The sequence below is a fragment of the Oncorhynchus keta genome, chromosome 12 (genome assembly GCF_023373465.1).
Source record: "Oncorhynchus keta strain PuntledgeMale-10-30-2019 chromosome 12, Oket_V2, whole genome shotgun sequence".
NCBI classification, from domain to species: domain Eukaryota; kingdom Metazoa; phylum Chordata; class Actinopteri; order Salmoniformes; family Salmonidae; genus Oncorhynchus; species Oncorhynchus keta.
The window spans coordinates 28649271-28668149 of record NC_068432.1 but is presented as its reverse complement, the minus strand read 5'-3'; the positions used below and the strand labels follow the sequence as shown (position 1 = coordinate 28668149).

The window sequence follows — 18879 nt, the reverse complement described above, 5'->3', positions numbered from 1 at the left end:
AGGTTGGCTTCTTGGCATTCATAGCAATGGTTATCAACTGTACCACAGACATGGAATGTAAATCACAGAATGTAGAGAAGTTTTTGGGCATACAGGATTTGACTTCAGAAGAGTTACAGGGTGTGTTGAGTGGGGGTCCTCCCAGGCCTTTGGATGATGCAAGAGCAGATATGGTCAAAGTAGTGGAATTTGGTAGTGGGTGTTTAGTGTATGGTTAGTTGGAAGGGTTTTACTTTTTGTATTATTATTATTATTGCTTTTACATTTTTTTCCTTTTTCCTTTCTCATTTAGTATCACAAATTATAATGGATTTATATTATAGTCCAGTTGGGGGCGGTAATGTAACATATTGGATGCCATCCGTTGTTAAACTCAAAAGAAGAAACAGCTGCTTCACAGGGAGATGTGAAGCAGCTCATGTGGGAGTGGAGGGGAACGAGGCAGTTGATGTACTGGCTAAACAAGCACTAAGTAGTGGGGATGTTGATGTAGTAGTTTCAATGAGCAAGGCAGAGGCAAAAAGCATGATATGGACAGTGATGGTGGAGAACTGGCAGGAGCAATGGAATAGAGATACTAAGGGTTAGGCATTTATTTCAAGCACAGAGGAAAGTTGGGGAGGGGAGAGCAGCAGGAAGGAACATAATAGAGGAGGCTATATTAAGGGTAGGACACAGCCAGTTTAATAACACCTTACATGTGATAGGAAAGCATCCAACAGGAAAATGTGAGTATTGCCAGGAAAAAGAGACCGTGGAGAATGTATTGATACAGTGTGGACATTATTGGAGGGAAAGAGAGAGAATGACATCTAGTATGAGGGAGAAGGGGATACAGGAAATTAAAGAGTATATTGAATGAACGTCATTAGATATATTCTCAAATATGTTGTTATCTTTTTTTTTAAAGGAATGGGGCCAGCAGGTGGGATTTAGTTTCTCCCTGTCTCTGCCCCACACTCCAGTACAGTAGGCGGCGGTAATGCACCTTAACGTTGGACGCAAACCGCCGATAAATCCCACCGAAGAAGTAGAAACCGTTTCGCCATTACACGCCTGGAAGAGAGGCCATAAAGGTTTGCTAAAACAACGGTAAAAAAATAGGTATATGTACATCTATAAAGTTGAATGATGTCATTGTTGGTCATGATGTCAATGGATGTAGCTATACTAACGTTCAAAGCATATTACGCTTTGTTGCACTTAAAATATAACGGCATTCGGCCTAGGCCTAGTAAAAGCACCAACCTTGCTTTGTTTGCGTCTGCCGCTTTTAGTACAATAGTAACGGCTAACGGTAGTTGGCTAGCTATCTTAGCTACAGCGTTGGGTAAGGTAGCTAACGTTAGCTTACTATTCTGAAAATGTAAACTAAGATACTAGTACATTGGAAGTACCTAATTAAGCTACAGTTGGCTACCATTAAAAAAGAAGTATAATACCTAGCCAATTTCACTAAACCTACTTTGGAACTCTTATTCAAGCTAGCTAACGCGGCTCAAACACTGTTACCTAGCTAGCTAGAAACATAAACAGCTAGGTAGCTACACCATACTAAAGGTGGTTAGTTAGTATCTTTGTACCTACTTGAAATGTCATACAAGATGTTGGTTAGCTACTATAATTTGTCACGCGATTCTCAGTAGCAGCACTAGCAGAGATCAATCAGCAGGCAAATGCTTTGTGACACATAGTTAAGGACAAAGTCATGTAGATGTTCATTTGATGATATTACTAGTTAAGGGAGGCCCAGTGTAACTTGATATATTTCATTTTCTTGGTACCTAGAAAGCTAACTACCATTTACCATTTGAACGTTTATGCTAATTTGTAGACTGACTTAAAATTTAGGGCGATGGCAGACAGTGATGATGAATATGATCGCAGAAGGAGAGACAAGTTCCGTCGTGAGAGGAGTGACAACTATGACCGCTCCCGAGAGAGAGAGGACAGGCGTAGGGATGACTGGAATGACAGGTGAGGAAGAGGGAATAGACTTTATTCGACATGGGAAGTGACTATATTTGAAATGAGAGAACATTTCCAATCCATTTCATGCATGGTATTTCACACGTATCTTTTTGCTTTTTCTGTTCACTGGCGCCCATCTGCCAGGGAGTGGGACAGGGGCAGGGAGCGTCGTAGCCGGGGGGAGTATCGGGACTACGAGAGGGGTCGAAGGGAGAGGTTCTCCCCACCCAGGCACGACATGAGTCCCCAACAAAAACGCATGAGGAGAGACTGGTGAGAATCAAATTAATCTACATCACTGTCTTCAAATCTAAAATGTTTGATCTAATCCTCCCTTTGTTTTGATCAGGGATGACCATGGAGGAGATCCCTACCATGGGGGGTATGACTTGGGTTATGGTGGTGGTGGAGGCCCCAGCTACCCTCCTCCACAGCCCTGGGGCCACCCTGACCTGCACCTCATGCAGCCTCACCATGGTATCCCCATCCAGGCAAGGTGAGGAGAGTAGACTGGGCACAACCAACCTGTTCATGCAGAGATGCTGTTTAGTCGTATGTGGAAAGCAGATAACCATCAAATGGCACCATGTCCCTGACTGGTGCTGTGATTGCTCCAGTGTTAATTTGTCAACCACAACTGACAAAAAATATTTGTCTCTATTTGTTTCCTGACGAAACTATGATAACGAAACTGTAAAATAAATACAGTGGGACAAAAAAGTATTTAGTCAGCCACCAATTGTGCAAGTTATCCCACTAAAAAAGATGAGAGAGGCCTGTAATTTTCATCATAGGTACACTTCAACTATGGAAGACAAAATGAGAAGATAAAAAATCCAGAAAATCACATTGTAGGATTTTTTATGCATTTGCAAATTATGGTGGAAAGTAAGTATTTGGTCAATAACAAACGTTTATCTCAATACTTTGTTATATACCCTTTGTTGGCAATGACAGAGGTCAAACGTTTTCTGTAAGTCTTCACAAGGTTTTCACACACTGTTGCTGGTATTTTGGCCCATTCCTCCATGCAGATCTCCTCTAGAGAAATTATGTTTTGGGGCTGTTGCTGGGCAACATGGACTTTCAACTCCCTCCAGTTGAGATCTGGAGACTGGCTAGGCCACTCCAGGACCTTGGAATGCTTCTTACGAACCCATTCCTTCGTTGCCCGGGCGGTGTGTTTGGGATCATTGTCATGCTGAAAGACACAGCCACGTTTCTTCTTCAATGCCCTTGCTGAAAGCAGGAGGTTTTCACTCAAAATCTCACGATACATGGCCCCATTCATTCTTTCCTTTACACGGATCAGTCGTCCTGGCCCCTTTGCAGAACAACAGCCCCAAAGCATGTTGATTCCACCCCCATGATTCACAGTAGGTATGGTGTTCTTTGGATGCAACTCATCATTCTTTGTCCTCCAAACACGACGAGTTGAGTTTTTACCAAAAAGTTATATTTTGGTTTCATCTGACCATATGACATTCTCCCAATCTTCTTCTGGATCATCCAAATGCTCTCTAGCAAACTTCAGACGGGCCTGTACATTTACTGGCTTAAGCAGGGGGACACGTCTGGCACTGCAGGATTTGAGTCCCTGGCGGCGTAGTGTGTTACTGATGGTAGGCTTTGTTACTTTGGTCCCAGCTCTCTGCAGGTCATTCACTAGGTCCCCCCATGTGGTTCTGGGATTTTAGCTCACCGTTCTTGTGATCATTTTGACCCCACGGGGTGAGATCTTGCGTGGAGCCCAGATCGAGGGAGATTATCAGTATTCTTGTGTCTTCCATTTCCTAATAATTGCTCCCACAGTTGATTTCTTCAAACCAAGCTGCTAACCTATTGCAGATTCAGTCTTCCCAGCCTGGTGCAGGTCTAGAATTTTGTTTCTGGTGTCCTTTGACAGCTCTTTGGTCTTGGCCATAGTGGAGTTGGGAGTGTGACTGTTTGAGGTTGTGGACAGGTGTCTTTTATACTGATAACAAGTTCAAACAGGTGCCATTAATACAGGTAACGAGTGGAGGACAGAGGAGCCTCTTAAAGAAAAAGTTACAGGTCTGTGAGAGCCAGAAATCTTGCTTGTTTGTAGGTGACCAAATACTTTTTTTCCACCATAATTTGCAAATAAATGTATAAAAAAATCCTACAATGTGATTTTCTAGATTTATTTTTGTCATTTTGTCTGTCGTAGTTAAAGTGTACCTAGGATGAAAATTACAGGCCTCTCTCATATTTTTAAGTGGGAGAACTTGCACAATTGGTGGCTGACTAAATACTCCTTTGCCCCACTGTGTGTGTGTATATATATAACATGTCCTAGATCTGAATGAATTAAATATTCTTATTAAATACTTGTTTCTTTACATAGTTGAATGTGCTGACAACAAAATCACACAGAAATTAACAATGGAAATCAAATGTATCAACCCATGGAGGTCTGGATTTGGAGTCACACTCATAATTAAAGTGGAAAACCACACTACAGGCTGATCCAACTTTGATGTAATGTCCTTAAAATAAGTCAAAATGAGGCTCAGTAGTGTGTGTGGCCTCCACGTGCCTGTATGACCTCCGTACAACGCCTGGGCATGCTCCTGATGAGGTGGCGGATGGTCTCCTGAGGGATCTCCTCCCAGACCTGGACTAAAGCATCCGCCAACTCCTGGACAGTCTGTGGATGGAGTGAGACATGATGCCCCAGATGTGTTCAATTGGATTCCGTTCTGGGGAACGGGCGGGCCAATCCATAGCATCAATGCCTTCCTCTTGCAGGAACTGCTGACACACTCCAGCCACATGAAGTCTAGCATTGTCTTGTATTAGGAGGAACCCAGGGCCAACCGCACCAGCATATGGTCTCACAAGGGGTCTGAGGATCTCATCTCGGTACCTATTGGCAGTCAGGCTACCTCTGGCGAGCACATGGAGGGCTGTGCGGCCCCCCAAAGAAATGCCACCCCACACCATGACTGACCCACCACCAAAAAGGTCATGCTGGAGGATGTTGCAGGCAGCAGAACATTCTCCACGGCGTCTCCAGACTGTCACATGTGCTCAGTGTGAACCTGCTTTCATCTGTGAAGAGCACAGGGCGCCAGTGGCGAATTTGTCAATCTTGGTGTTCTTTGGCAAATGCCAAACGTCCTGCACGGTGTTGGGCTGTAATCACAACCCCCACCGTTTTGAGCAGACACATGCACATTTGTGGCCTGCTGCAAGTCATTTTGCAGGGCTCTGGCAGTGCTCCTCCTTGCACAAAGGCGGAGGTAGCGGTCCTGCTGCTGGGTTGTTGCCCTCCTACGGCCTCCTCCACGTTTCCTGATGTACTGGCCTGTCTCCTGGTAGCGCCTCCATGCTCTGGACACTACACTGACAGACACAGCAAACCTTCTTGCCACAGCTCGCATTGATGTGCCATCCTGGATGAGCTGCACTACCTGAGCCACTTGTGTGGGTTGTGGACTCCGTCTCATGCTACCACTAGAGTGAAAGCACCGCCAGTTTTCAAAAGTGACCAAAACAACATCAGCCAGGAAGCATAGACATTTACATTTACATAGGAACTGAGAAGTGGTCTGTGGTCACCACCTGCAGAACCACTCCTTTATTGGGGGTGTCTTGCTAATTGCCTATAATTTCCACCTGTTGTCTATTCCATTTGCACAACAGCATGTGAAATTTATTGTCAATTAGTGTTGCTTCCTAAGCGGACAGTTTGATTTCACAGAAGTGTGATTGACTTGGAGTTACATTGTGTTGTTTAAGTGTTCCGTTTATTCTTTTGAGCAGATTATTTAATTCAAACTGTGAATTAAATAATCTGGATGCATACATGTTTAGGATTGGACAAAACAGAAAAGGAGATTCATATCAAATTAAGTTTCCATTAGTATCATTTGAAATTCTTAATTCAAACCTCTCATTGGCAGAATTTATATCTTTCAGTTGTCCGGTCTGATTGGGCTGATCTGCCTGACTCTTAAATCAGTTTATTTGTTGCATTTGCAGACATTATTGCAGTTGCAGTGAAATGCTTGTGTTTCTAGCTCCAGCGGTGCAGTAATACCTAGCAATACATTTACAAAACAAAATAATACACACGTAATCCAGAAAAATTAAGACATTTCAGAAGGCGCAACGTCAGAGACCAGAATATAAATGTATACATATAATGTACACTGAACAAAAATGTAAATGCAACAATTTCAAGTATTTTACTGAGTGACAGTTCATATGAAGAAATCAGTCAATTGTAATATATCAATTAGGCCCTAATCTATGGATTTCACGACTTGGAATACAGACATGGTAGGGTTGTGGATTTTTAAAAACACTCTCTGGTATGACCACTTTTTGTCTCATGCAGCGCCACACATAGCCTTCACGTAGAGCTGATCAGGCTGTTGATTGTGGAATGTTGTCCCACTCTTCTTCAATGGCTGTGCGAAGTTGCTGGATATTGGCGGGAACTGGAACATGCTTTCGATCCAAATCATCACATACATGCTCAGTGGATGACGTGTCTTGTAAGTATGCAGGACATGGAAGAACTGGGACATGTTCAGCTTCCAGAAATGATGTACAGATCCTTGCAACATGGGACCGTGCATCAGCAATCTGAAACAAGGTGGTGGGCCTCCAGGATCCGATCACGGTATCTCTGACCATTCAAATTGCCATTGATAAAATCCAATTGTGTTCGTTGTCCGTAGCTTATGTTTGCCCATACCATAACCCCACCGCCACCATGAGGCACTCTGTTCACAACGTCTACCATCTGCCCAGTACAGTTAACTGGGATTTATCTGTGAAAAGTACACTTCTCCAGTGTGCCAATGGCCATCAAAGGTGGCTTACAAAGCCTAATTTCAGTCAGTTCAAGACCCTGGTGAGGATGATGAACACGCAGATGAGCTTCCCTGGGACGGTTTCTGACAGTTTGTGCAGAAATTCTGCGGTTGTGCAAACCCACAGTTTCGTCAGCTGTCCGAGTGGCTGGTCTGACGATCCCGCAGGTGACTGAGGATGTGGAGGTCCTGGGCTGGCGTGGTTACGCGTAGTCTGCGCATGTGAGGCTGGTTGAATATACTGCCAAATTCTCGACTGAAGCGGCCTCCCGCGTGGCGCAGTGGTTAAGGGCACTGTACTGCAGCTCCAGCTGTGCCATCAGAGTCCCTGGGTTCGCGCCCAGGCTCTGTCGTAACCGGCCGCGACCGGGAGGTCCGTGGGGCGACGCACAATTGGCCTAGCGTCGCCCGGGTTAGGGAGGGCTTGGTCGGTAGGGGTGTCCTTGTCTCATCGCGCACCAGCGACTCCTGTGGGCTCCAGTGTGCGCTAGCCAAGGTGGCCAGGTGCACGGTGTTTCCTCCAGGTTGGATGCGCACTGTGTTAAGAAGCAGTGCGGCTTGGTTGGGTTGTGTATCGGAGGACGCATGACTTTCAACCTTCGTCTCTCCCGAGCCCGTACGGGAGTTGTAGCGATGAGACAAGATAGTAGCTACTACAACAATTGGATACCACGAAATTGGGGAGAAAAAGGGGTAAAGTTCACACAAAAAAAAAAAAAAAAAAAAAAAAATTCTCGACTGACGTTAAAGGCGGAGGAGTATGGTAAAGAAATGAACATTCAATTCTCTGCCAACAGTTCTGGTGGACAGTCCTGCTTGAGACCTAATCTATGGCATTGTGACACAACTGCACATTTTAGAGTGGCCTTCTATTGTCAACACAAGGACCACCTTTGTAATACTCATGCTGTTTAATCAGCTTCTTGATATGCCACACCTGTCGGGTGGATGAGTTATCTTGGCAAAGGAGAAATGCTCACTAACAGGCATGTAAACAAATTTGTGGCAAAAATGAAAGCTTTTTGTGCGTATGGGGACATTTCTGGGATCTTTTATTTCAGCTCATGAAACATGGGACCAACACTTCACATTACATTTACATGTTGCATTTTTATATTGTTGTGTGTATGAAGACAGAATATGACTAGAAAATGTGTGTACAGCAGTAGTTATCTAGGATGAGCCATGACTAGAATATAGTTTTCTCCCACACAGCTCTGGTGGTCACGTCAGTCACTCCTCAATCTTTTGAACTGATGCGAAGCCAGGACACTTGATTTGTAACTAAGGTCAACTAGAAACCATGTTTACTCTCTCTTCCATGTAGACTATTTTTGTTTTAAGATCATATTACTAGTTCTATTTTCCCCATGTGCGCTGTTATTCATTCCTCTGCGTTGCTGCTCCCGCGCTGCGGCCTGCAAATGCGAATTGAATATTAGGAGTATAGTAGTACTTCTGTTTTTGTAATGCTGAAGCTCCTTTTCAAGGAAACTAATGTTATTTACCCCCTTGAGGGTTATGATGGGGAGAAAATCTGAGCTGTAAATTGTTTAACCTGGAGCCAAGGCTTTATTACCTATATGGTTAATTATGGCTGGCATTTGTTACAATCTGGCACCATCTCAATGTTTTCAGCTAAGGAATATGAGGGGATAGTATAGGCCTAGTTGGACAAGGCTATCTGAATGTGGACATGATGGAAGTTAGAGGTAGCCTATATATTCATTATTTAATATTGTGACCTGAAATGTCTGTCTAAAACTAGACTAAAATTGTCCAGCGTTTAGGCGATAATAACTCAAACTTAACGAAGGAATATATGACTAAAAGGTATTTTAAGACTAAATCTAAAATTGCAGGCAAAACTAACACAACTGTTCCACCAAATAGATTATCTTGCCCTTAGGTCAATGTTATGTCACACACTGTTTTTTAACCCTGTCCTATGTTTTCTAGGCTAGGTAACATCCATGATATGGACCTGGGCCCACCGCCTCCAGTGATGAAGAGCTTTAAGGAGTTCCTGCTGTCCCTGGATGACTCTGTGGATGAGACTGAGGCAGTTAAGCGTTATAATGAGTACAAGATAGACTTCCGACGGCAGCAGATGCAGGACTTCTTCCTTGCTCACAAAGATGAAGAGTGGTACGTTTATCAGAGCCTTTGCTGAACTATTAGTATTAATAATCAGTGTGCTGTGAATTAGACTGTCTACACTGACAACCTCTATATACAGAAATTGTCTCTGTCAAATAGATCTGATAGTTGAGATTGGAGCCTTTTGTTAATGGCTTGGTAAAGACTGTAGTTTGTGGAAGATATTAGACCTTTATTTGACCGGGTGCAATATCAAGACATGTGAGAGTTGAGTCCAGTTGAAAAATGTTATGGACAAATTTGGGTATCTAAAGCATCCTGAACATACATCATTATTTTCAAAATGATTTTGATCTGTTATTGATAGTGTTAAGAAAACCTAGTTTTTGGGGTAGGCTTATTATGCATACCATGCCACTTTTAGATAAGAATGGTGGGTTATTACAATGGTTGGGCACTATCATTGATGGTCAGTAAATAGCCTAGCTAATAAACAGGATATAAAGATTTAGCTCTGAAGTTAATCTGATTGGATTGTCAGTTGTCACAGTTGTAAATAGAATACGGTTGTCTCTGGTGCTTATCACCATTTTTTTTCACCGGTGTGTCCAGGGATCATACATTGTCAATGCTCCTTTTTTAGTTTTCTTAACTTAATCAAACCTTCTTCCCTCCCACTCCTCCCCCGTCCTTCACAACAAGGTTTTTGAAGACGAGACACTGGAACTCTTCACAGGAATCGTTGTTAGACAGCTAGGGCTTGCACTGCGCACAATGCAGTTGCTCTTAGACGTACAGTACCAGGAATCTTAGCTAGACAGGCAAATAAACCACTTTGCGCGCATGGAAATATTTTTTCTTTTCTTTAGTATGTGATGCTTTTTTCCCCCATTTTTGTTTTTGTATTTGGATCAAAGCGAATCCCGAAAATGAAATTGTGTGCACACAAACACAGTAGGGGGGTGAAGTGGAGCGCATTTTTACAGAAGAGACCCCTCTCAGTATATATGTGTGTTGTTATACTGGGAGAAGAAAAGGTAAATTTAGTCCACACCATGGCAAATTTGCCCTTCTGAACTGTAAAATTCTGAACTGTTATGTTCTTTATTTTTTTGTCCTTTTTGCCTTTCTGCCTTATTTTTGGTGAGTTAACCTAAAGCTTCCTGATATGTTTCACAAACAGCTATACCCACACACAAACATAACACCATGCAAACTTTGTGAAAAATCTACAGTAGCACCTCAAACCCCAGAAAGCACCTAGCATTTTCAGGCCCTGTTTCTTCATATGGCAGTCACTTGATTAGGCCTAGCTAGTTGCATTTAATTGACGGACATGCTGTTTTCCTCCCTAATAAAACATTGCAGGATTCAGGAAGGTTCAGAAAAACCAGGTGTCCTTAGTATTTTTTAAATTTAATGTTTGATTTACTGTTTGGGAATAGAACTGAAGTAGATAGGGCCCAGTTCAGTGCTGTAGGCCAGTTTATTTGGCCTGGCCATGCATACAAGTACTTTCTTTAACATTCCTCCACTCCATCCCTGCCCGTCTCTCTCCTGTGCCTTTTTGGGGACATTGTTGTAAACGCAGGTTCCGATCCAAGTACCACCCAGATGAGGCGGGCCGGCGGAAGGCGGAGTCCCACAGTGCCCTGCAGAACCGGCTGAATGTCTACATGTTCCTAATGGAGAACAGCTGGTTCGACACGGTTTCGCTGGACATGGAGAAGGCCCAGGCTATCATGAAGGTCTTGGATGCAGGTAGAGTCGTGGGAGAGGAGGCTGTGGGAGGTGTCTCTAATGGCTTCATTCATCTTTCTGTTGGAGAGTATTTTGCTGTCAACCTTCGTTTTAAGCAGTGTCAGGAGGAGTGAAGTGTTTGTATTTGTTGGTGAATATTAGTAACCTCAACGGGTTCTATATCCTAACCCAGTCCTTTCCCCTGTCCTTTAGCTGTGATAAAGATGGAGGGAGGGACAGATTATGACCTGCGCATCCTGGAGCTTCCGTCTGAGGAGGAAGAGGAAAGAGGGAGAGCTGACAGGGCGGCAGCTGGGGGTCCGGGAACTGAGCCCCCCAAAAAAGAGGAGCCTAAGGATATGGACAATGACAGCAAACCCCCAGCTGACAAAGAGAAGGTATGCTGTCTCTTGTCGTAACCACTTTTTCTTTGTCCTGGCCTGCTCTACTTTTGCCCTTCAGAACAGGAATCCCTCTTGTCAGCTGGTCATTGATGTAAGCAAATTCTGCCACAGGGGGAGAATGATGCCTGCAGCATGGAGAAGGGTGCAAACGGTGGTGGTGAGGCAGCAGAAGGAGGGAGTGAGGGAGAAGAGGAGGAGGAGGAAGGAGAAAAAGAGACGAAAAGCAAAGAGGTTGTGCCTGAGCCTAAGAAGGTTAGTGTCTAGCACCCATGTGTCTTATTCGCTCTTTCTGTCTTTAGAATGAATGTGGTGTGCTTAAAGGGGCCGAATCCTAACTTGAGATCTGTGTGAACGTTTGTGTAGTCTTGTATTGATGAAAATGAGACATTTGTACAGGAGTTAAACACAGATCTTAAGTTAGGATTTGGGCTTATTGACATGGATTTATTGACCCTTACCACGACCTATTTTTCTTCACATGTGTTAGCTGAGTAAGAAGAGGAAGAGGAAGCACAGTGGAGACAGTGAAGATGAGGCCAGTGCCTCTGAGAGTGACTCAGACTCTGACTCCAACTCCCATCATTCCTCTGATAAACCTGCCGAGAGGGAGGAGGGTGAGGAAAAGGAGGATGAGGGTGAGGAAGGGGAGGACAAGGATGAAGAGGAGGAAGAAGAGTGTGAAGGTGAGCGACAACAGGACTGAGATGGGGTCACGGTTAAAAATATATTTGAATATTAAAATGTTTTAAGTCTCTAGAAACACCCCACAAATTGTGTAGCTGACAGAAAAAAAATCAAAGACGACAAACCAAAGGAAAGAGAGAGGGAGAAGGAAGAGAAGAAACCCAAGGAGGACCAACCACCGAGACCCCGGCCTCTCCACAGGACCTGCTCTCTATTCATGAGGAGCATCGCCCCCACCATCTCCAAGGCAGAGATCATAGCTGTAAGTTCATTCAATCTGACTGTACAATCATACTGAACACTTGAATGGACTGTCAGAATTATTCTGGATTCCTGTATGAAAAGTTACATTGATGCAAAGGACTCCGATACAGCTGTACCCACACACACAATGACCTTAGGCATCCAAGAGGATGAACTAACCTATTGTTTCTGCCTCAGCTGTGTCGGAGATATCCTGGGTTCATGCGAGTGTGTTTGTCTGATCCCCAACCAGAGCGCAGGTTAGTTCCACTTCCATCTGACCATACCCACAGCCTGACCCCCTCTGCTGCTAATGGACTATAGTGGACTGTTAAAAATGGAACTTCTGTCATTCACCTCATGTTTGTATACCTTTAACCACCTCCGTCCAATGTCAGGTTCTTCCGTCGCTGCTGGGTGACATTTGACCGTAGTGTCAACATCAAAGAGACCTGCTGGAACCTCCAGAACATCAGAGTGAGTTTAACAGCCTCTAATCAAGACTACAACATTAGGTAGTTCTGGACCTGGAACCCGGTGATGAGCAAGATATTACACTTGAGTCACACGGCTGGTTAGTGAGTGTTCTGACCCTGTATGTCCCCTCTCTGCTGCATGTAGCTGCGTGACTGTGAGCTGGCTCCGGGGGTCAACAGAGACCTGGCCCGGAGGGTCCGCAACATCAATGGTATTACTCAGCACAAACAGGTGCTGCGAAACGACATCAAGCTGTCAGCCAAACTCATCCACTCCCTGGACCACAGAGGCAGGCTGTGGAGCCACAAGTCCCGTGGAGAGGCAGTGTCTGCTGTGGAGGTACCTACACAAGCAATTGGGTGTCTTTGCAATACATATGAGTTTATTGTATGTTTAATATTGTATTATGTGGTATCAGGTGGCGGCCCAGAACCCTATTCTGAAGAACATCACTGACTACCTGATAGAGGAGGTGAGTGCTGAGGAGGAGGAGCTTCTGGGCAGTGTGGGTGGAGCTGACGCAGAGGAGGGCACCAAGGAGGGCTACCCAGCCGAGATCACTGTGGAAAGAGACGACAAGCTGGTCAAGGTCCGTCCATCTGCCTTGGCTCACACTGATACACAGCCGCTTTACACGCTCTTTGTAGGTAGTGAACTGTGTGGGTTTTGTCTGACGCTAGTCAAATGGTCAAATTAAGAAGGGAAAAGTAAATTATCTAATGGTGATTTGATTTCCTTAATCTCTTCCCAGGTGTTGGACCGTCTTCTCTTGTACCTGCGCATTGTCCATTCCATCGACTACTACAACAACTGCGAGTACCCCAGCGAGGATGAGATGCCCAACCGTTGTGGCATGATCCATGTGCGTGGGCCCATCCCTCCCAATCGCATCGCACACGGGGAAGGTGAGCACCACACCACTGTATATTCAACGCTGGCTGGGCATCATAAACTGACACTATTGACTGACTGTCTCCCCCTGTCATGCACCCAGTGTTGGAGTGGCAGAAGACATTTGAGGAGAGGCTGAGCCCCCTGTTCAGTGTGAAGGAGAAGCTATCGGAGGAGGAGGCACGAAAAATGGGCCGGAAGGACCCGGAGCAGGAGGTGGAGAAGTTTGTGTTGGCCAACACCCAGGAGCTGGGCAAGGACAAGTGGCTCTGCCCCCTCAGTGGCAAGAAGTTCAAGGTGCATCTGTATTTGTGTGTCTGTGTTAGGATGGAAGTAAATTGGTCAAATAGTAAATATTGCATACCCAAAGAGCATTGAGCATGTATTGGTCTTTATCGCCTTGCCACGGTGTGGTGCAGATTAAAATGTGAATGAATTTGTTCCTTCTGCCTGGCCAGGGCCCAGAATTTGTGCGCAAGCACATCCTGAACAAACACGGGGACAAGATTGAGGAGGTGAAAAGGGAGGTGGTGTTTTTCAACAACTTTCTCATGGATGCCAAGCGACCTTCACTCCCAGAGATGAAGCCCCCTCCTCCGCTCGGCCCAGGACAAGGTGAGGGACACGTTGCACATACAAATAGAATCAGTAGACCTGACATGATTCCCTGTTCTCTCTGACAGTCATATCTGTTCTACACCATCCAGTTTTATTTTAACGTTCTGTAACATTACATCTTCCTGAACAGGCCCCTAGTGCTTCTAGAATAGTTTAGGTGTAGGTGATTCTGTATCATTGAATCCTTTTTGTCCATATTATTATTCCACTGACTTTGTCTCTCTCCATCTTTCTGTAGGAGTTCTCTCTCCAGGCATGCCCTTCCCTCCCCAAGGCCTCATGGGCTTTGGGCCCGGTCAGCCTCGTCCTCCTGTCATGGGTTACGGAGGTGAGCCTCTACCTCCCCACCTGTCATATTACCAATCACATTGTGTAAAAGGGACTTAATGAATCAATGGTGGAAAAGTACCCAATTGTCATGCTTGAGTAAAAGTATAAATACCTTTTTAATAGAAAGTTACTCAAGTAAAAGTGGAGGTCACCCAGTAAAATACTACTTGAGTAAAAGACTAAAAGTATTAGGTTTTTAACATAAGTATCAAAAGTAAAAGTATAAATAATTTCAAATTCTTTATATTAAGCAAAGTAGACGGCACCATTTTCTTGTTTTTTAAATTTACGGATAGCCAGGGGCACACTCCAACACTCAGACATAATTTATAAAAGATGCTTTTGTGTTTAGTAAGCCTGCCAGATCAGAGGCAGTAGGGATGACCAGGGATGTTCTCTTGATAAGTGCTTGATTTGAACCATTTTCCTGTCCTGCTAAGGATTCAAAATATAAAGACTACTTTTGGGTGTCAAGGAAAATCCATGGAATAGAAAGTCATTCAATTTCTTTAGGAATGTAGTGAAGTAAAAGTTGCCCAAAATATAAATAGTAAAGTACACACCCCAAAAAACGACTTTAGTACTTTAAAGTATTTTACTTAAGTACCTTACACCATTGTTTTTACATTAGCACTTGTCCTGACATTTTGTTCACAGGCAGTTTACAACTATGTAATTAATTTGGTTGCAGCTCTCAGGTGTTCTGACATGACACTACCTTTCTCTTCAAGGTGGACCTCCTTACCCACCAAACCAGTACGGAGGCGGCCGGGGTAACTATGACAACTTTCGTGGACAGGCTGGTGGCTACCCTGGTAAACCCCGCAACAACAGGTGAGACTTTGGTCAGTTATGGACAAACATAGCACCACTAGCTTCGCCTTTTCTGCAAATGACTTACTTGCATTTAGAAACCTCTGTTAATTTTTCTCTGTCCATTTCTATACTGTTCCCCTCCGCTCTGCATCCTGGCTGTTTCCTTCAGAATGTCCCGGGGAGATCCACGCAACATCATTGAATATCGTGACCTCGATGCACCTGATGACATCGACTTCTTCTAGACTATTAATTGTATTTATTTTGTTTTTAATCATTGTGTAATTTCCCTGTCTCATTCCCTTATGTAAAGTAATGATTCATTAGCATTTTTTAAATGTCTGCAGAGCAAAGGCTCTGTGCAATTGGAACACACTTGAATTGTAAGAAATGTCCTCAATAAAAACTAATTTGACATTAGCACAATTTTTTACAAATATATATATTTTTTATATGGGTGTATTAGATCAGGAATACAGCAAACCACATATTTGGCATGCAAAAATCAACAAACGTGACAATCAAATAGAAAACAGGACTTGCTTAATTCAAGCCAATCCTGTTAGTTATATTTATAATCATAAAGCCTAGAAATGTTTAGCTTTATTAGTTGGGTGCTGGTCTGGCTTTGCAGATGAATGTATAGGCAACGGTGCAGTGGTTGTCATTGAGTTTCCCTGATGTGATATGGGCACAGTCCTCTGTGCCCCCTATAGAATGCCCCGCCCAGTTATCAGGTTGGCCTGGCTTCCATTTACTGCAAACACACAGTGAAAATACAGTTATTGTACTATTCAAGCACCCGACATAACAATGAGAACAGAAATTGTGCAACTCATAATGACTTGATTGTACTTGCCTCCGGTTCATGATGTAAGGACTCTCGTTGACCCACTCCCACTCTCCAGTCCTCTCATCTGACAGGCCAAGCCAAAAGGGGCGACCAACACTCATTCTGTTTACAAAGACCTGTTACAGCGGGAATGAGTGTCAGGACAGGGTCTTCTAAAGCAATGTCTAAATGCATTTGATGATCAGCAGAGGGCAGTGTAAAGCCCTCGAGTCCCGAATTACGCCAGTTCTGTATCTTCAGCGTCCATACTGAACCACTTTGAAAATGAACTAAATGCAACGAACAAATAAGTTCTAAGAACGGATGTAGGTGTGTGTAACTGTGACGCACCCACTCTTCTTCGTCAGTTAGGATGAGCAGTGTGGCGTCCATAGACCTACAGGAGTCTCGGGCTGTGTACCATGAAGCCGGGTAAGCCGAGAAGAAGTAGCAGTTGGAGTTGTGAAGATTCCAGCCATCAGGACAGCCCACTAACACGTAGGAGAGATACGGATGGATACACTAACACTATATACAGTTAATTTGAAGAGTGTGACACATGAAGTTGACTATTATATAATACTGAGATTGAATAGGACTAATCTAGGGACCGGGGTTAAGAGCGTGTCAGAAATCAAATCATAGTCATGATGACCATATTTTTTAATCAGAAAGTATCCGAAGCACTGCAGCTGACAAATCTAATGTCCATGATAACCATTAATAAGAAATTGAAAATGGACCAACCTTTCTTCGGTAGTTTTGATGAGTGAAAGGACACACGTTCTGTCATATTTAATACTGATCTCTTCAAATCAGATAACTTCATCTCCAGACTACCAACTGCAGAAAATGGACGTGATGATAACACAAACATTGTCATATTCTGTCTAGCCGATTAAACTCAACTCCACCATTTATGATGTAGCGTTAGTTGTGCAGCGGCTAGTGTGGGCGGACTTGAGGTCCGACGTTAAATACAATTACGTTTTTATGAAAACTACTGATTTCAACACCTAAAGAATAGCCCGCAATTACATATCTATGTAATAGCGTGCTATTATTTGGGTCCTGTCATCAATAGTTTCGGATAAAAACTCAATTTTATGTGACGTCGGCGCTCGTCTACCCACAATAGGTCCGCTCAATTCCATCATAAATCGTTGTGTTTAGTCGGCTACCTTATTTCCTGAACCATTGGATCGTAGACCATGGACTTGAACTGTTGTGGTGTTTCATGTTATACATTTGTGTTATATCTTTTTTTCTCATTTCACTCATGTTCCTGAAGCTATATTGTTTTTAACTGCATAACAAGTTATGCTATCAGATTCGTGGTGATGATTGTGTTCTATATATTTTAATCTAATCTATTCTGTTTCCTAAAAACTGTAACTGACAAGTAGGCTGAAAAAAACAACCAATAATCAATAAGGATTTGAATATGGACCAACCTTTCTCATGTAGTTTTGATAAGTGAAGGGACACAGATTCAGTCAGATTTGACACGGATCTCTCCAAATCAGATAACTTTCTGTCCACACTGCCAACTACAGAAAATTCCCATGGTGGTAAACAGGTTAATAAAACAGGAAATGTTGATATAGATAGACTATATATGGGTAATAAAAGGAACATTTGTAAGAGCTCATGTCCGGATTTGGGATATGCACTGTTGGCTGGACGTCATTGAATTTGCGTAGGCTTAAACACTGGTATACACTGATTTATAAAGCCATATTGGGTAAAATGCCATTTTATCTCTGTTCTTTTTTAGTCAGGTCGGTAAATACATGTCAATCACGGTCCCATTCTGATTTGCTTCTAACAGTACCAAAAATTAGAACAGGTCATGGTAGAAATAGTTTTAGTTACTTAGCTCCGTGGTCCTGGAATTCTCTCCTAAACATTTAAAAATATTATGATCTAGTTTCGTTGGTGGAGTTTAAACACTTGATCGATGTATATTTCATATAAGAGTGTAATTGTTTTAAGTCAAGTCTTTCGTGTTTTTTTTTTTTTTACATAAAATGTTTTTGTTGTACTGTATGTGTGTTTATAGTTTTGTTTAGTGTTGTGTTAGTGTATGTAAGTTGTTTTGTCTGAAATGTTGTTCCCCCTGCTGCTATTGGACCAGGTCTCTCTTGGAAAAGAGATGTTATCTCAATGAGAAAAACCTGTATAAATAAAGGTAAAATAAATGTAAAAAATAATATATCCTTTATTTTTTGAGGAATCATGTACAGTACTCACACCGACTTGGCATCAGGATGAGCAGAGACAAGGAGAGAGTGAGGGTAACACACAGTGCTGCACACAGGTACCACTGGGACCGGCCAGCAGACAGCAGATGAACGTACCCATGAGAGGATTCTGGAAACACATACGATACATGAACGTTCATTTTGCCCTGGCCCATACATGGTGATGTTGTTGTTATATCTCATGTCCCTTTTCTTGGCAATCCTGGAGTCACAAGGTTCCTATTCAATACATAGTATACAGTACATTTCCATACCTGGTCTCCACCGTGCTTTATCTTCATTTTCATCCATAGCGAATAGCTCATGGAGCAATTATTTTGTGTATGTCATTGATTGCTGCAACTGATAGAGACTGGTTCAATGTTTGATTAGTCCTTATGTATCCTGTGAATTGAGGGTGGGTGGGGTGGGGTGGGGTGACGGTTGAACTTTCAATTCCCTTATCATATTTCCTCAGAAAAGAATCGCTGACACCGGTCACTTGCACAGTATGTTAGAGTCAGCATGGGGTCATTATAGTCCCACTGGGCACATACGTCAGTTCAACGTCTAGTTTTGATTTACATTTGGTTGAGTTATCAACCAACGTGAAATCAACCAAATTATTACTAAAGTGAAAGTCAATCAGTAAAATACTACTTGAGTACAAGTCTAAAAGTATT

At 43.3% G+C, this 18879-nt stretch overlaps 2 protein-coding genes across 7 annotated transcripts; one reads left to right on the top strand and one right to left on the bottom strand.

The window, feature by feature from the left end:
• The first annotated feature begins 946 nt into the window (after nt 1-946).
• On the top strand, nt 947-15541 carry LOC118391236 (serrate RNA effector molecule homolog). Of its 4 annotated transcripts, none has more exons than XM_035782414.1 (20): nt 947-1092; nt 1852-1977; nt 2116-2244; nt 2321-2467; nt 8778-8966; nt 10510-10679; nt 10872-11056; nt 11174-11314; nt 11550-11745; nt 11842-12008; nt 12188-12249; nt 12388-12466; nt 12611-12805; nt 12885-13055; nt 13218-13371; nt 13461-13654; nt 13816-13972; nt 14214-14303; nt 15037-15139; nt 15291-15541. In XM_035782414.1, exons 1-20 carry the CDS (start codon nt 983-985, stop codon nt 15364-15366), a joined length of 2841 nt encoding a protein of 946 aa, XP_035638307.1. In that variant the 5' UTR covers nt 947-982; the 3' UTR covers nt 15367-15541. The 4 variants fall into 4 exon arrangements, with proteins under 4 accessions (XP_035638307.1, XP_052313913.1, XP_052313915.1 ...); XM_052457953.1 differs by having other exon boundaries at nt 1852-1978; nt 2102-2244; XM_052457955.1 differs by having other exon boundaries at nt 1020-1104; nt 1852-1978; nt 2102-2244.
• Nucleotides 15542-15543: 2 nt separating this feature from the next.
• Nucleotides 15544-18607, bottom strand: LOC118391237 (C-type lectin domain family 10 member A-like). 3 transcript variants are annotated; one of them, XM_035782419.1, is made up of 7 exons: nt 18472-18607; nt 18207-18326; nt 17408-17503; nt 16701-16796; nt 16305-16444; nt 15981-16090; nt 15544-15878 (listed from the first exon to the last, which is right to left on the bottom strand). In XM_035782419.1, the coding sequence occupies exons 1-7, from the start codon at nt 18506-18508 to the stop codon at nt 15728-15730; spliced, it is 750 nt and encodes a 249-aa protein (XP_035638312.1). In that variant the 5' UTR covers nt 18509-18607; the 3' UTR covers nt 15544-15727. The 3 variants fall into 3 exon arrangements, with proteins under 3 accessions (XP_035638312.1, XP_035638313.1, XP_035638314.1); XM_035782420.1 differs by lacking the exon at nt 17408-17503; XM_035782421.1 differs by lacking the exons at nt 16701-16796; nt 17408-17503.
• Nucleotides 18608-18879: the final 272 nt, after the last annotated feature.

What these genes read in the sequence shown, in the direction of transcription:
- LOC118391236 (XM_052457953.1), top strand. Translation starts at nt 983, where the DNA reads ATGCACCTTAACGTTGGACGCAAACCGCCGATAAATCCCACCGAAGAA. An exon ending in AAAGGTTTGCTAAAACAACG is followed by an intron (nt 1,093 to 1,851) that starts GTAAAAAAATAG and finishes CTTAAAATTTAG; the next exon opens with GGCGATGGCAGACAGTGATG. An exon ending in TCGCATCGCACACGGGGAAG is followed by an intron (nt 13,372 to 13,460) that starts GTGAGCACCACA and finishes TCATGCACCCAG; the next exon opens with TGTTGGAGTGGCAGAAGACA.
- LOC118391237 (XM_035782419.1), bottom strand. Translation starts at nt 18,508, where the DNA reads ATGGATGAAAATGAAGATAAAGCACGGTGGAGACCAG. An exon ending in TAAAGCACGGTGGAGACCAG is followed by an intron (nt 18,327 to 18,471) that starts GTATGGAAATGT and finishes ATGTGTTTCCAG; the next exon opens with AATCCTCTCATGGGTACGTT. An exon ending in TAACTGACGAAGAAGAGTGG is followed by an intron (nt 16,091 to 16,304) that starts GTGCGTCACAGT and finishes CCGCTGTAACAG; the next exon opens with GTCTTTGTAAACAGAATGAG.